This window comes from Crocodylus porosus, unplaced genomic scaffold, assembly GCF_001723895.1.
Source record: "Crocodylus porosus isolate Cpor-Errol unplaced genomic scaffold, CroPor_comp1, whole genome shotgun sequence".
In the NCBI taxonomy this organism is placed as follows: Eukaryota; Metazoa; Chordata; order Crocodylia; family Crocodylidae; genus Crocodylus; species Crocodylus porosus.
In genome coordinates, this window is record NW_017728914.1 from 11,238,139 (window position 1) to 11,255,219 (window position 17,081).

General features: G+C 40.9%; 1 protein-coding gene across 3 annotated transcripts in view; it reads right to left on the reverse strand.

The window, feature by feature from the left end:
- Positions 1-17,081, reverse strand: part of TENM2 (teneurin transmembrane protein 2) — a 1,069,972-nt gene that overhangs the window by 187,925 nt on the left and 864,966 nt on the right. For all 3 annotated transcript variants that reach the window (XM_019534873.1, XM_019534872.1, XM_019534874.1), the window contains exon 7: positions 4,136-4,258. In XM_019534873.1, the coding sequence (XP_019390418.1) occupies positions 4,136-4,258 (123 nt within the window). The remainder of the gene's footprint in view (positions 1-4,135; positions 4,259-17,081) is intronic.

Here is a 17,081-nt window from a genome sequence, read left to right on the forward strand (position 1 = left end):
TGAACAACTCAATCTTATTTACCTATTTATAATTCAAATATTGTGATACATTTATGCTGAAATCTCATGTACATTTTTGCAAAGTTGAGCCTAGATCCAGTCACTTCATCCAAACACTGGCCCTTTTCAGTGTCAGGACCCAGTTTCCAATTAACAAATTATCATTATTCTTATAATGGGCCACGCTGATCTGTTGGGCCTCAATTCACTCCCAACTTTTGTCATCTGTCTCTAAAAACACTAAGAACTGCTGGTTTTGATACTAGACTCAAGGTACCTCTCAGACTCAACACACCCCTCAGAAAATGCCAGCTCTTAGCTTTCACTCATTTGTTGGCCTCAGAAAAATAATTCTGAGCAATTATTCTGTTGCAAAGAACTCAGAAGCACCACGACAGATCACAATGTTTTTGCCACTCTGGATTCCTATTTGAAATCTCTGGGTTTATCTTATCTGTAGGTGTTTGCACATCTAACAGTGCTAATATTGTTCAGCAACCTTAAAAGGATCTTACTGCACCCAATGGTGCTGGTATCTTGGTTGAGAAGCACTGCTGTAAGCTCCCTGAGGCAGAGACTGTCTCTTGTTGTGTGTTTGTACAGTACCATTATAAAGTAATACAACTTATAACCATTATTTTTAAAATTATAATTCAGTGCACTATGCCATTCATCAGTACCTTTGAGTAATACAAAACAGGAAAATCATAAGGTCACCAGGGAACCACAGGAGACATGTTGCAAGAAGGCAAAAGAATGAGAGATTTCTTCAAAGGTATGTCTACACTGAAGTACTTACTCAGCTTCTCAGTAGGATTTTGCAATGCATGCTGAGTTCCATGCTACCACTGTTCTGCTGCTACAAGTACTCAAGCTGGTTAATATAAAGCTAGTTTGGGTATGTATAAACAATATGTATAGACATATCCTAAAATATACAAGTGTGTTTATCTAAAATCTCTCCTGTTTAGAGAGGAATGATTAAAGTTGATTTTTACAGTATATTCTGACAGTTATGAAGGAAATGGCACATGTCAGGTCACCCATTTTAGGGAGTTGTGTGTCTGGCATCTAAGGAATTTTTAAAATTTCAGACACATTCTTGGCATAGTTTTAGAGAATACAGCAATGAAAAAGATCTGTTAAGTCATCTAGTCTGTCTCCCTGCCAACACAGGACTATTCCCTAATGTATACTTAATTAGTTTTTTGCTGGGTCTAGTTTTAATTGCTCCAAGCTCCCACCAGTTCCCTTAGGGGACTGCATTACTGGTTAAGAGAACTCAGTATCAAGAAGCTATTTCTGATATTTCATCAATATTTTCTCTTTTTTAATTTCATCCCATTATTTCAATTATGTCTTACTGTACACTCACTTACTAATAATACCTCTTCACCAGTGGCACTAATTGCCTTAAAAGATTTGTAGATTGGTTTTGAATGTCCCCTCCCTTAGTCATTGCTTCATCAAAACTTTCCAGGGCAGACTCCTAGCTTCTGCAAGTTGATGCTTGAGCAAGCGTCCTCATACTTAAACCAGGTGCACTTTGCTGAGTCTCTCAAAGGCAGCTGTGCTCTCTTGAGTGTTATGGAGAGGCCCTGCCTTGCTACTTGCATGCAGAAATGAAGCGTCTCTCTACCTCTCCCCCAAATCCCCTAGTTTATTATTAGCTTCGTGACCCCAGTGCCAGAGTGGGTGTCTCCTGCCCTGTTTTCAATCCAGTACATATACTTGCAGCTCTAAATCAGCTTGTCTGATCAGCTCCTTGTCTGTTCTTTTTACCCAGGCACTTTCTGACTTCACTAAGCTCCACTGAGTGACAGTGTACAAACAAGAGAAATCACGACTTTGTTATCATAAGGCTGGATTTTGTTTTCAGTCATATCATGATGCAATTACGTTATTTTGTATTTACACTGCTGTTATTCAGAGGAGAGTTTAGCCCACAGGCAAAAATATAGGCAGACCATTTTGAAATATCATCTGTTTTCTTCCCCGAAGTGGCACTGTCTTTAAATGGCCTGCTTGCCGAGATGGCACAGCTTGTGCTTAAGTGGCCATTTTTATTCTAAGGGTTAAAGGTTTCTTTAGAAGACCAGTGTTTTGAAAAGAATGGCTTCATCCTGAGTCGTGTCAATTATGAAAGGTCACTCTGCACAGCCAGAGAGGCTAGACCTGAAATGGCTGTTGTGTTAAAAGCTGCCAGAGGCCTTCTTAAAAACTGCTGGCACAGCAATATTAACTTTAAATTGAATAAATGTGTGTGTGTGGAGAGGGGGTGGGAGATGGAAAACTTTTCACACCCTTGTTGCTATCAAGGTCTGTCTTTCTGACATTGATTTTACTCATACAACCTGTCATTCACTGGATTTCATACTGGAAGGCTATTTATCTAAGTGAGATATTTTTCAAAGGTTTTATTAATGTTCTGTAAAATGTCTATACAATGTTTAGAATGAACAAAGACATTCAGGTTCCTTTTGAACAATATACTCTTGCACATGCACATACTGGAAAAAAAAATCAGAGATATGGTATAGTAGTAATTCTCCTTTTACTTAGAGCCTGATTCCCATAAGTGCATGAATTCAGAAGTAGTTGAAGGTGCTCAGTTCCTTTTAATACAGAAAGAAACTGAGGCACAAAGAGGTTCAGTCTGAAAATTACCACAAAACTGTGATGGAGGAGATAACTGAACTCGGAGATCTCTTGCCTTCCTATTGTAATACGAAGTTCAAGATCCATCTTTTCCTTGTGTTCAAGTGCTCTATTTCAGCAGTAGGAGCTATCATATAAAATATCATGGGAGCCAAGCAGCCCCAGTGCATAACCAACACGCTTCACTGTCTAACACTGGCTTTACACAAGCCACTTTGCCTCTTTGCATCTCAGTTTTTCTGCCCAGCTTTGAACTCATAGGACATTCTCCTGCTAATTGCTTTCATTATTCAAAGTACACTATACAGCAAGTGCGACCTATTATTATGACACCATAGTTCTAATCATCACTCAAAAAAGTCTTAAGCAATGAAGCAATGGAAGAGATGTGAGTTTGATTCTGAATTTAAAATGTTAAAAACTAGCACATAGTTCAGTTGTCTTGATTTTTGTTTTACTTAATTAACAAATACACTATTACTATTCTGTACTTTGTCTTGTTCTGGCTATTGCTACACTCCCACCCACTCCTCCATCAACACCTGTTTTCTCTCCTGAAAAATATGGGCCAAGACGGCTCCAACAAGGTCCTTTACTGCACTTGAGTAAAGGAAAGGATATTCAATAGGAGTTAAATTCTGCTGTCCTCAGGGAGCTTTCCCAGTAACTTCAAAGTGAGTTCTGTCTAAGGGTGAGATTGGGACTTAGGTGGGAGCCAAAGGGATCCTGTACATCAGCTGGAAGGCTGCTCCGACACGCTGTAATTACAATCGAGTCTGCTGGAGCGTGGTAATTGCCACACTTCAGCCAGACTCTGCATCTCGTATAACAGCATCCCCATGCTTCAAAATGGCAGCAAGGGCACTTTAACTAAAGCTCATTTGATGAGCTTTAGATATAGTGCTCCCACAGCCATTTTCAAGTGAGGGGATGCTGATACACAAAACACTCTAGGAGCTTTAATTAGAGTGGCTCTCAGAGACACTTCAATTAAAGCAACCCCCACCCCCCCAGCTTTCCCAGAGCTTGTGTAAAAACGTCCGAAGTTCTCTTGATTTCCTTTTCAGACTGAAGAGTGTATTTCTCTCCATGATGCTATGTCGTGTCCAGCTTCTGATTTTCTTCGGGAGATCCAGACTATACCACAAAATAGGGGTCATTGAAAAATCAGCACATATTTATGATGCTTTCTACCTCTGATAGTGCAGTCTTTATTTAATAGCACAGATTCCAGAAGCTAAATGTTCTTATAAATGAATGCAGGTAGGGAAGGTATTGGGATGTTTATATGCAGGCAAGGAAACAACACAGAATCATTGCAGAATCTAGCAAGCAACAGAAATGCTGAGAAGAGGCCCTGAATAAATGTTTTTGCACACACCCCAGTGAAGTACATATATCAAGAGCTGAACTGAGAGATAAGCTTGGCTTGAATTGCCAAGACCTGAGAGTGCAAAAGATTTAGCTGTAACCTCACCTCTGCCTCCAGATGGCATTGTTGCCACATCATCAGTTCCTGGCAATCCAGTCCTTATCCCATTGTTAAAGGTGTGTCCATCTGCTGGCTGTAGCTGCCAGTTTAGTCCGAGCAGATGCATTGCTGCAAGAGACACAAAGTAATGAAAAATAAATATATAAAACATAGATTAAAATGTCAAAGGGAGGGGCAGCAGCCATTTTCAATTAAACCTCTTCAGGAAAACACTGTAAAAACTGCTTGTCCAGTGGCCAAATTAATGTGCTAAAAAGGAGGCTGGCTTACTTTGACATGGGTATATGTGTTCAATTACCATCAACTGTAAATAACAAAAAAGTGGTAGGAGAAAATGTATTTCTCCTCTGAACTAAAAACATGGAGCCAAACATTTTTACAGACATTGGCCTAATACTCTTTCCATTCTATTCATGTATTAAACAGGAGAAAATATTCCTCCAAATGAGATGTATTTCTGAATACAGTAGCTCAAAAAGAGATGGCATGTTTTCAAACTAAATACTAAGGTATGAAAATTATATTTTATTTAACATACACTGCTGCAGATTAGTTTTCAAACAGGGTTTTCTTCACTGGATGATTTAGTGCTTATTTTCATAGATTTAAATGGATACTATCAACAAACAGCTTTCATCTTAATATTGTTCTTGATTGTATGGTGCCAAACAGCTAACTTGAAAGTCCTTTTTTATTCCTTGTGTTAAATGTTAGTCTTGTCTGACTGGCAAGGACTTGGGGTCTATCCTTCTGCTGCAGCAATAGGGATTTATACATGTCTTCACCTTGCATTAACTGAAGCTACCTGCATAAATCTCCATACTTCCATCATATAATAACCCTGAGGTTCACTCTTTTTTCCTACTGTTCTTCAGCAGCCAACAAGGCTGCTTTTATTTACTTGTCTGTCAGTCCACCATCATCACCAATGTCATTCACAAGAATGCACACACAATTATGCAAAGCACTTTCAGTTAGCTACTGCTATAGAGTAGGAGAGGTTTACATTTGTTTGAGGGGAGAATATGCCAATACTGTAGTTATGCTGTCTTTTGAACTGCCCAATTCTGCAGTGTCACATCTGAATGAGTACAAAGGATATTTCGTACCAAATTACAAGCATCTGGAACAGGATTAAAATGGCCATAAACAGGTTGACGGTGTGCACCAAGCAAAGTGCTCAAAGATTTAAAATAGGGGTGGAAAGACAGAAATTTATCACAGGAATTGTAATTAGGAAACTGCTCATGGTGCTATTATCTCTGAATGCATAGAATCCATTTAGGTGTGACTGACTGCTGAAAGTGCAGATTAAGAAGAAATCTTTGAACCATACAGGGCTTCATACAGAAGAAGAGATGAATCCAGTGGTTTATACAACAGGACTTGGACAGGGAGAGGCACTTGGATAAATATGCCAAAATGTTAAAATAAATTAAAGTTAAACCCAAACCATTTTTTTCAGCATTTCAGTTAAGCAAATGAACTGAAACATTATTTGTACAGTTCAAATAATGTTCAGGTGTTCCCTGACTTATATGTGGGTAACCCCTTGGAGCTGTGAGCTATCACTGCTATGCTGCACATGGCAGAGGGCCAGGAGGATCCCTGGCAGTCAAGAGGAAGGAGAGCACCTTTTGTGTAGATGGCCCTTGCTTCCAATGTTTTCATTCACAATTATATCTAATTTTCTATTACAATTGTTACTTTAAATGTAGGTCACTAACTTGAAGAAATGAAAATCTATTGCTGCAAATAAGAACCTTTTTTATGACAGAAAATCCAAAAATCATAAAGAACAGCTGGTCTTTTCAGGAGAATTAGAGTTGTTAATTTATAATCATCAGGTAAATTCAAATAAGGAATTAAAAAAAAGATCTTCTTAATGTGACATTAGAACAAATCCTGATCCATCTGCTTCCAAGTGCACCACAATTTTATTAATAGATGCTACTGCGCTGTATTTTAATCATACATTCATTTGGTTTGCATGATTAGAGCTCAGTCCTAAGAGGGGTGGGATTTGCATGTCTACCAGAGGTAGCATGCCCATATGTCCTGGTTTGGCCAGGACAGTCCTGGATTCCATAGGCTGGTCCTGACCAATTGATCAAAAGTCCTGAGCTGGAATCCAGTGGGGAGGCAGAGCAGCATGGAGACCAGGCAGGTAGCTGGGCAGGCATTCCTACCACTGTGCACGAGCAAGGAATGTAGGGACCTCAGATATGGCATCTAGATAGAGTGACCATATATCCATGCGTCTTGCTCCTGCACAGTTGTAGTGATGCCTGCCTGCCCACCTGCCTGACACATCATGCTGTTTCACTTTCTCACCAGACTCCAGCCCAGGACTTTTGACCAACCTGCTGGGACTGGCCTAAGGAATCAGAGACTGTACCAGCCAAACTGGGACATATGGTCACCCTAAACATAGGTCTCTAGAGACACCAAGATGACAGTTATCTTAATGTCCCATCTTGCCATCATTCAAATTTACAATGAACTTCCAATAAGGAAAGTCAGATGGTGTGAAATCTGGGGGTATGTTCATCTTTCACTAGCAATACAGTAAAGGAAATCATATGTAATATGAACCTGTGGGAAAGCTCCAGGTTTGTATTGCATGTTGCTGCATTTGAAAGGCAGTTGAGTTGTGAAAGCAAGGAGCTGTCTATTCTCTCCTGCTTCAAAAAGCACTGATGGTAAATTTATATGATTAACGTTTTGTACCATTAATCAAACAGAATGCCTGCAGCAAAGGAATAAGCATAAACCCATTTCTAATTAGAAACAATAGGATACATTCAGGAGTTGCGTGCACATACATCACAGTAAAATTTGGCTGAGGGTATGTCCTCAGCCTAGTCAGCCTCAGGTCAGTCCCATAGTCTATTTTGGTTCTTTTAACACTAAAACAAAGAGAACATTAACACTATGACTTAGTTATCTTTGTCACCCACATGTTTTACTCTTTGTTAGGGTCCAGCATAGCTCCTCCTTATGAATTCCCATCAGGCATCTCTGTTTGGATCCATGTATTGGATCTGTGTTTTCTAAACTTCCCTGGGTCTAAGCAAGCAGTAGCCACAGTTCTTGGTTCTGGCACCTTGGGCACATATTTCCTGTTTTTCACTATTTCTAGGAAATGGAGCTGCTTTTGACTACCCAGGCCATTGTTGAGCTTTAAGACACTGCAGTTGCTCAGGCATATTTTTCTAAGAACTCTACTCTTGTGGTTACTCTGTTTTTTGTAGTTAACCGTGCAAGGATACCTGACAGTTCAAATGAGACATACAGGTTTGTCAGAGGGATTTTTAAAGTAATCACACTTTACTTGTAGACAACACAAATGGTATAGAAATCTACAGTAAAACAACAGAACTTATTGGCAAATCCATTTTTTGTTTTCTCAGCTTTAGCTCAGCATCTTTTCAAGGTCCCAGGACCCCTATTCAGGACCTCACTCATTTGGCTCAGTTTCCTCTTCCTCCTCATGGAGGAAGATCTTGGAGATCATGTAGTCTTCTCACCCCTTTAGCAAAATTAATTTAGTTTCTCCAGCTCCGACAGTTAATATATGGCACCTGGTACCCCAGGTGACACAAACAGTCCCTTTCTGTACAGACCTCCCAAAGTCTGTATTTTAAAGAGCTAGGTCTAACACTTTTTCCTTTGTCCCTATTTTTGGCTGGGTATTTTCTACGGCTGTAACCCCACTCCCTTCAGATAACCTGGATAGAATGGGCTTCCTTTAGGCTGTAACCATACCATTGTTTTAGGGTTTTTCCACCTATAGGAATGTTGTTCAAGTTAGTGACTTTCCATTGTCTCTGTCAGACTTCCCCAGCCTAAGTCGGCAATATACATGACATTAGCAGGTTTAGCCAACAGCTGATTCAGTAAACACTAAAGTACTCAATGATATAGCAATTTCATAAAACCAACCAGATGTTACAAGTTTTACACAAACAAAAAAACTATTACATTTGTCAACCCTAAACAAGTATAAATGTCATACCAATATGGGGTAACTCTCTAGAAACACTTAAACAAATTGTGATCTCAGATACACAGTTATTAGTATTAATCTAGATAACACGCGTGAGTTCTATGGAAGAATAAATACGGTAAACCCATTGTCTTTGTCTGGGTTATCAATATGGAGGAGTGTGCAGGTAATGGCATGACGGAATCTGATGTGCAATCAAACAATCCACTTCCCGATATACCACATATGCACGGCAGAAAGCATGATTGTGGGATTGCTCATTGGATCCTGTCACATCTTATTGCTGGTGCAGGGGGAGCCTGGAATCACAATCCCAGGCTCCCCCTCCACTGACAAGAGTAATCTCCTGCAACTGGAAGTCCTAGGAGTTGATTCATAGGGGGAGGGGGAATTACACCTGGCCACACATTTAATTAACCATAGCACCCAGCCACAAGGTTATTCCACTTTTTTGTGTAATAACTCTGTGGCATACTCCTTATTTTATGATACCATTGATTGCTTTAACATGTGGCTGCATTACAATTAAAGCACAATTAATTGGTTAAACACTCCTGCCTTAAATGTAATGTGTGGCAGGGGCCTAAGAATTTTACTTCTGACTTCTCACCAGTGTAACACTGAAGCAACTGCACTAATTCATTGGAATTACTTTTAATTGATAGCAGCATGGCTTCAGAATAAGGCCTATGAAATTATATTGTCACAGACTCATAAGGAAGGAAGAGAATTAATAAGCCTTTACTGCAGGTGATCCTATAGTACATGTACTAAGCAACATTTTTACACTTCTCCTTTGGCTTTGGCTTTTACAGGACCTGTATATGCCTGACCTTCTGGCAACACTCACATGGACAGAAAGAAGTTTTGCATGTTACTTCTGCTTGCACTTTCAAGAACCCCAATAGCTTTAAAAACATAAGCATCAAGTAAAATAGGCAGAATAATGTATTTTAAATTACTATAAATGTAACTGCTTCTTTAATTCCTAGTAAATGACAAGAGTTATTTAGAATGATGTATAACTACACTTTCCTGCCTGAACAATATATCATAACTCTATTTATGTCAGAAATTGATTGTATTGAAATCACATTACTCTTAAGAAGACAGCTGCTTGAGGACTAGGGGATACAGTGGGTTAATGTTCTAGTATTTTTTCTCTGGAGAACTAGGTTCAAGTTTGACTCAAGACACAAGTGAAACGAGTTTGGTACAGCAAGTCCCTAGTGATTACTTGCCCCCATTACAAAACGAAAGCACAATTCATCACAATTGACAATCCCTCCTCAAGAGAGGCCCAAGATTGCAATAGCAGGGTTCTGAAGGTCAAGAAAAAGGGGCAGTGGAGGAGCTGTGTGGGGAAAACATATACAGAGCCTGATAGCAGTATGTTTGACTCTAGCCAGTGCTACGAGTCATTTGGAGAAATATGAGCATTGAGGTGCTCATGGTCTACAGTGCGGAACATCCAATTAACACATGAATGATTAGACAGATAGATAAAATTCTGCCTCCCCAGTCCCCCAAAATGGGTAAATGGATGTTCATGAACAAATGAACAAGGGAGAGTATGAATGCAGCTGGATTACAGCATGATTCAGATTTTGCTAATGTGATACACAGCTAACAAAGACTGAGTGATGGCAGAGAGAGGACTAAACTCAGCAAGGTACTAGCAGTCCTGGAAGGGGTATCGTGTCTTTCATGTACAAGACTAGTGGGGTATCACAAATTTTTTTCACACAAAAATGGCTTGCAACAGATAAACCTGACAAAAGCCAATCAATAAGCAGTAGAAGTTATATAAAGAGAGACACTGTCCTCTGTTTGAGCAAACATGGTAGCCAACCTTCAGCTGTATTTACAGAGATAGCAACAAGGAGCAGAGGATTTTTTAAGGCTCAGCATTGTCAATATGAAACTAGAGTAGAATACTTGACTTCTCTTGTTAAATGGCATATAAGGTAACTGTGTAAAAGTCACATGCTGGGGTCTGGACATGTGGCTATGCTAAAGTTTTTCTTACAATACTTTGGCAGTGAAATGAAAACTTAAGGGCATGTCTGTATTGTAAATGTACCATGCCAGGAAGCATCACACTCAAACAGTCCACAGTGCTCTGTGTACACAAATGTCCAAACTGCAATACAGTACAGCTGCATTTCCATGGTGCTGCAGGTGAGATAATGAACAATGCTGTTTGAATGCAAGCCCACTGCTTTCACAGTTCAGTACTATGCACAGGGAAGCCTGGCATGCTTGTTTATGTACACTACTTAATATCTGTGACATAGACTTAGTTTAAGTGTAAAGGACAATCAGGCCCAAGAAACCTGACTTCAGTCAGTATGATTTGAAGGGTCCTGGTAAAACTATTCAGTCCCCAAAACTCAAATTGCTTTTCTTTACCACCTCCACTCTACTCAAATTACTGCTTTCTCCCCTCACCACTCCTGAAGGTTTGTTGGTATGTTCATCAGTTTTCAATGACTGCTCTAGAGCTTTAAGCCATTTAGGCACATCACAGAAGTATCAACCCTTACCCAATCACCAGTCTAGCGCTTGAAAGAATAGTTAAACATACCCTTCCGGTAAATTCATAAGTTCTTATGGCACAAAGCATTTATTAGATATAGCAGGACTTACTGAGGCATTTGTATCTCAGCATCAAGTTATTTTCACTGAAAATGCAGTCTCCGATCCTCAACTGCTGCATGCACAGAAGGGTTTTTTTTCAGATAGCTTATTCCAAGGCTGAAAGTTGTTTTTCACTTAATATGCCCTGTGTGTGCTACAGATGGGTCAATTCTGGTTATGGAAAAAGCCAAAGTTCCCTCTGAGTCTTACTAAGCCTTGAGCTTAGTATGGTTAAGGCATACCGGTTTCCAAATTGTGTAGGGGTCCACAAATGAAAAAGGTTGAAACCCATTGCTCTAGCTAACAGCCCACAATGGAAAGACAGCACCACGGTCAGCTGCCTTCACCTCTCCAAGCTGGAATTACCACGTACCTATTCTGCAACTGGAGGCATCTTTTGGTACCAGCCTGGAGTAAGCCTTGAATGGGTTCATCTACATGTTCATTAATGCACCTTTGCTACTGCACATTAAGTGTAGTACTTTTAATATGAGGTACTAGATAAGGGTGCAATAGCTGTGCTACTGCACAGTAGCAAAAGCAAACTTTTTTGTGTGTGGTGCTTAATGCGCAGTAGACTAATACTATTGCGTATTAGCGTATTAACATGGTTTTTGTCATGATGTGCTAATGACCAATGGAACAGTCCACTGCACATAAAGGCATCTCATTTAGATGTGCCCAATGAATTATACCTTGGTATGTGTAGCTCTGCCACTGTGCTCCAGTGGAAGTAGTACACATGGGTAAACGATGTGCTAGCAGGCTTCAGAGGCATAAATCAGTCATACAACTGATCTTTCTTTAAGAAATATATTTCCAGTGTTATAATCATAAGCAGTTTTCTTCATGTTCAATAGTGTACTTTTAACAGTTTAGGCTGTAGGGTTAAGTGACTAAAAATTATACAGAACTTCCTTATGCAAAATATCTGAATTCACTTTAAAATCTCAGAAATCAGAGGCCAAAATAGACCTGTTACATCATTTAGTTCTCCATCTGCCAACACAGGACCATTTCCTACAGAGTAGTTTGAAAAAACATGTCCTGACACTATTTTTTTATCTAGATCTAATATGGCCACTGTACTACATAAATAAAATAACTTCTTATTAACCATGCTTGTTGAGGTTTAACAGCTAACAGATTATTTTATTTTTCATCATCATTAATCCTCAGTAAATATGCTTCTCTTAAGCATTGGTGAGTTATTTAATACTCACTAACTGCCTCAATAAATTTAAATTAAATGTACATTGGGGAATTTAATTTAAAGCATTACCAGAACAAGCAACTTTTTCATTTAAAGAAAAAAACAATATAGTGTTTCCATTATAGCAATTGTTATAGTTGTTTTACATTTTGAATATAAGGTTAGAAGTCAGGATGCTTCGGTTTTAGTCCCACCTCTGGCATTCATTCATCATGTAGCATTGGGCAGTTTATTTAACTTCTTGGAGCTAAATGCCACTACTTTTTACCAAAGCAAAATATAAAGGACAGGCTAGGGACAGAACTTACACATAAACCAGTTTAATTAATCATAAACTGGATCAAATTGGTGCACTTAAACTGCTCTCAAAATGGCTGAAACTTGTTTAAGATAAACTTCGTTGGATGTAGCATCAGACTGAACTGATTTAGGTCAAACTAGCTTATGGAACTTCTGCCCCAGACCCCCTTCCAGTTTAAGTTAATTCATAGTCCCCCAGCATCCCAGGATGCTTTGCAGCCCTGGGCTGTGCTTCTGCTCCAGCAGCCCCATCCATGCCTCTGCTCCATAGCCTGAGCACTATCACTGTTTCAGCTGACTGAGAAGCGGGTAGGAGGGGAAACCAGATCCAGACTCCAGCCAGGGTCTGCCTGCTGGGCAGAAGCAGAAGCTTTTGCCCTGCTCCCAGCTAAAGCGGGGGGGAGGGGAGGGGAAGAGCATTGCCAGGCCCTGGCCTGGGCCGGCATGCTGAGGTGGATGCAGGGATTTAAATCCCCTTCATGGCCTGCGTGGGACTCCAGCCATGGTCTGCCTCTAGTAGAGAGCAGGGGAAAAGCCTGGGAGGGATTGCCTAACTCCAGGCAGACCTTGGCTGTGGTACTGTGTGGGCCAGGGAGGGGGTTTAAACCACCCCTTTCCCCACTCCACCTCAGCATGCCAGCCTGGACTGGGGCCTGGCCATAATGAACCCCCCACTTCCACTCTCCACTTGAGTAGAGAGAGGGGAAAAGCCTGGGAGGGCTGCTTCTCCTGCAGGAAGACCCAGGCTTGGGTTCTGTATGGGCCAAGGTAGAAGTTTAAATTCCACTCCACCCGCTCCACCTCAATTTTGCCAGCCCCATGTCTGGGCCTGACCATGCACCTCCACCCTCTGCTTGAGCAGGGAAAAGTCTGGCAGGAGCTGTTCCTTTCCCTCCTCTCAGCAGACCCTGGCTGGGGTCAGTGCAGGCAGGGTTGGGAGTAAAGCCTTGGAGAACTTCTATCTCAGCTTCCCTCCCTTCCCTTAGGCAGTGGCAGGCAGGCTGGGAGGTGTCTTCTAGCACCCCCCCCGACTTCTAGCCTGAGCCACTACAGGCATGTGGCTGCATTTTCCGGAATCAAAAGTGAATGTCTGTTCACTTGCTTCTCAGTTCAATCTATGCAGTTTAAACTATCCTGTAAGGATTGAACTGTTTCAGCCTTGGCCTTTTTGACTGTCTGTACTTAGCCTAATGGGGGCCTTGGTTTGACCAGTACAGCCACTCATCCTGGCCTGGCACCCTACAACTGGTCACCCAGGCTGGTCAAAGCTGCTCTGAAGCCAGCAGCAGGGCCTAGATCTCTGCCCAGGCACTGGCACTGGGCTGCTATCCAGGGTCAGCTGTCTTTCCAACTCCCTGGAAAAAGCATCCAGGCAATAGGACTCAGTCTGATCTCAGACTGCCTTGTTGTTCCCTCCAACTTGTGCTCTGACTCTGCTCTTTGCTTGATCTTCTCCTCAACCAAGATTGCTCTCTATCTCTGATCTCTGCTTGATCCCCCTGATTTTCCTTGCTCCTTGACCTCACTCTTTGTTTGATCTCCTGGCCTCTTGACCTGACTTGCTCTCTGACTCTGCTCTCTGCCGGATCCCCTGGCTTCTTGAATTGGCCTGTTGCCTGACATTATTCTCAGACTGACTTTCTGGCTTCCTGACCCAGCTTGTTTCTGGAATCTCCTGACCCTGGCTGGCACCTTGATTCCTTAGTGGCACCTGGACAACCATGACTTGGTGTGACACAAAACTGGAAAACTCCATTGCGTTCAAGAGTGCTGTTGTAAATTTCCAGGAAGTGTTGCAGGCAGAAGAATTAAGCTTTTTGGTTTTTTCCACTTCCTCAATAGTAAAGCAAAAATTATATTCCTACTTACCTACTGATCAATGTTTTTATTTGGGTGCCTTCATCATGGTACTATAGCTGAGCACCTTAGGATAGTTAAATTTTTAAATATTTAATTCATGCTTATGAAGGAGTCTCACAAATATTCAGGTCCATGCTTAACTTCTTGGGCAGACTGTGAGGAGCTACAAAAGCTATCCTGTCTTCCCAATCCAGGGGCTCTCTCATAAAATCAGTTATAAAAAAAACAAGTTCTGTTGTTTCATTTCTGGAGCACAAGTCAGGAACTAGGGAAAGGTGGGGCCACAGCTGTGTCCCTATTTCTGCTCTCTTGCTCAGGAGGTTTCTTGTTTACAGATGGAAAAACACATTGCCCCTTCTTCAGGAAGGAGCCATAAGGCATACTCCTGCACACCAGCAAGCTATAGAAGGAACTGCATCTTTTTGAGAGACAATTCTGGGGAAATATGGCTTCATACTACCTCTAAAATAGAACATTAGTTCCCAGGCACAATTTGGTCCTTAATAAGGAAAGTCATTTCAACTGTAAAGTATTGGGAACAAGACCCTCATTTCATAACTGGTCTGCAAACTGTCTAGCAAGCTGCTGTTGGGAGACATAAATAGTAAAATAGGGCTATTAAAGGTGAATTAGCAGCACAAAAATAAAAAATAGGGCTATCAAAGGTGAATTAGCAGCCAAAAAAAGAGTTTCTGTTGAGAATTCTTAATTACTTACTTTTGGGTACCTTTATTACTGCTGAAAAATGGAGGGGGAAGAAAGGCCTCAAGGTATTTGATTTTTCAACATGCTTATGTATGAGTGTGCAAAAACCCATAAAAACAATCCCCCTTTTTACAAACTGACTCAGTGATTTCTCTCCTTTTTAACTGACGTAAACTGAATTGAATGAATTTTCAAAGAAGTGCACAAAAGATATGCTCACAAATCCCATTAGCAGTAATGGGATTTGTGCGCCTATCTCCCATGCAATGCTTTGAAAATTTACTCTTCTATGTCCAGCTTTAGCCTTTCCGCTTCCAAAATACTTGAAAAGCTTACACACACTTGGAATTACATTACTGAGGGGGGGAAAGAAAAAAGATCTAAAGACCTTGCTTCAAATTCCCAGGAGCGCCACAAGCAAGCTGAGTTAAAGATAACGGGAACAATAGTCACAACTTGGATCATCATTAGTTCTGTATCTACCATTCTGACTGTGATGAGAATGAATTTCTGTTTTATATGTTTTGTCTTTTCCTCTTTCAGTCCTCCTCACAGAAATGTTTTGATTTTGTGCTACTTTCTGAATGAAATTTTTGTCACAAGAAGGATAACAGCATTGCACGCTGTATTCAGAATCTGAAACCTCATGACAAAGACTTCGCAAGAGGAACAGAATGCGGCACCCTATTCATCCATTCTCATGACAGGCCATAGATTGTATAGAGAGCGGAAAATTGGCACAAGATTAATCAGTTCTTGAGACTGTATAAAATGAACTCACTCTTATGGCAATTTTAAGATTCAAGATTGCAGTGTTTTGTGGTCCTCTTTTAATGCTGAAACTGGGCAACTGTAACTAATAAGAATAATATTTCTGTTTATCATACACAGTATCATTTCAGACTGACTGGCCCCTACAAACACTTCACAAGTTCTATACATAACCATCCATGTTGAAATACCACTCCCTTCCACGGTGAATGGGAGAAAGGGACAAATATGTGAGGGGAAGTGGGGGAGAAACACTTTTATTAAAAAATATATCATTAAAACTTTAGTGTTCACTCAGTGGAGACCCAAATTTTTAAGACCTTATTCATTTATGCTTCATCTCAGGAGGAGGAAGCACAAAAATGATCCTTCTTAGACTTGAAATTGAGACTCCAAGGATTATAGGGATATCATACCAGAATTTTAGACCATCAAGTCACCCACTCATCTTTACATACCAGAGAAAGTATATAATAGCAAATAAAACTGAACTCCTGAATGACTACTTTGCTTCAGTCTTTCACAGGGCCAAGGGGGAAAACATGCCAGATAAAGTGCAGAAGGAGCAAGGTAGGAATGACTGCCTTTCTACTATTGCCATAGAACTGGTGTGTGACCAATCAAAAAAATTAAACATATATAAACCAGTAGGCCCGGATGAACTTTATCCAAGAATGCTGAAGGCACTGGCCAAAACCACAGCCTGATGAAGCTGTTCCAAAACTTGTGGCACTACTGAGAGGTCCCTGACTGGAAGAGGGGCAATGTTGTGCCCATCTTCATGAAGGGAAGGAGGGAGGAACCAGCTAGCTATAGGCCAATTAACCTAACTTCTATCCCAGGGAAAATCCTGGAAAAATTTTTCTGCAAGTCTACATGCGATTGGCTTGCAGAAAGTAGGATTCTGAAGGACAGCCAGCATGGGCCTTGTCTTACCAACCTCATCTCCTTTTATGATCAGGTAACTCATCACCTGGATAAGAGAGAGGAGGTTGACATTGCCCATAATGTTTTCATGAGAAAATCGGAAGATTGTGGGCTTAACTGCGAGACAGTTAGGTAGGGAGGAAGCTGGCTACATGGTAGGACCCAGAGCATTCTACTGAACGGATCTGTGTTGTTTTGGCGAGAAGTGGCCAGAAGTGGTTGGTGCTTGATCCAGTGCTTCTTAACATCTTCATCACTGATTTGGATGTGGGTGTGAAGAGCTCACTGACCAAGTTCATGGACAATACCAAGTTATGTAGAAGTGTGATCACTCTTGAAGATAGGCTGCAGATATAGGCAGACCTAGACAGGCTGGCAAGTCAAGTGGATTGGAACCAGATGAAGTTTAACATTGAGAAATGTAAAGTGCTTGCACACCTACAGACTTGGCAACACCAATCTGACCAGCACTACAAATGAATGAGACCTGGGGGTAATGACTGAAC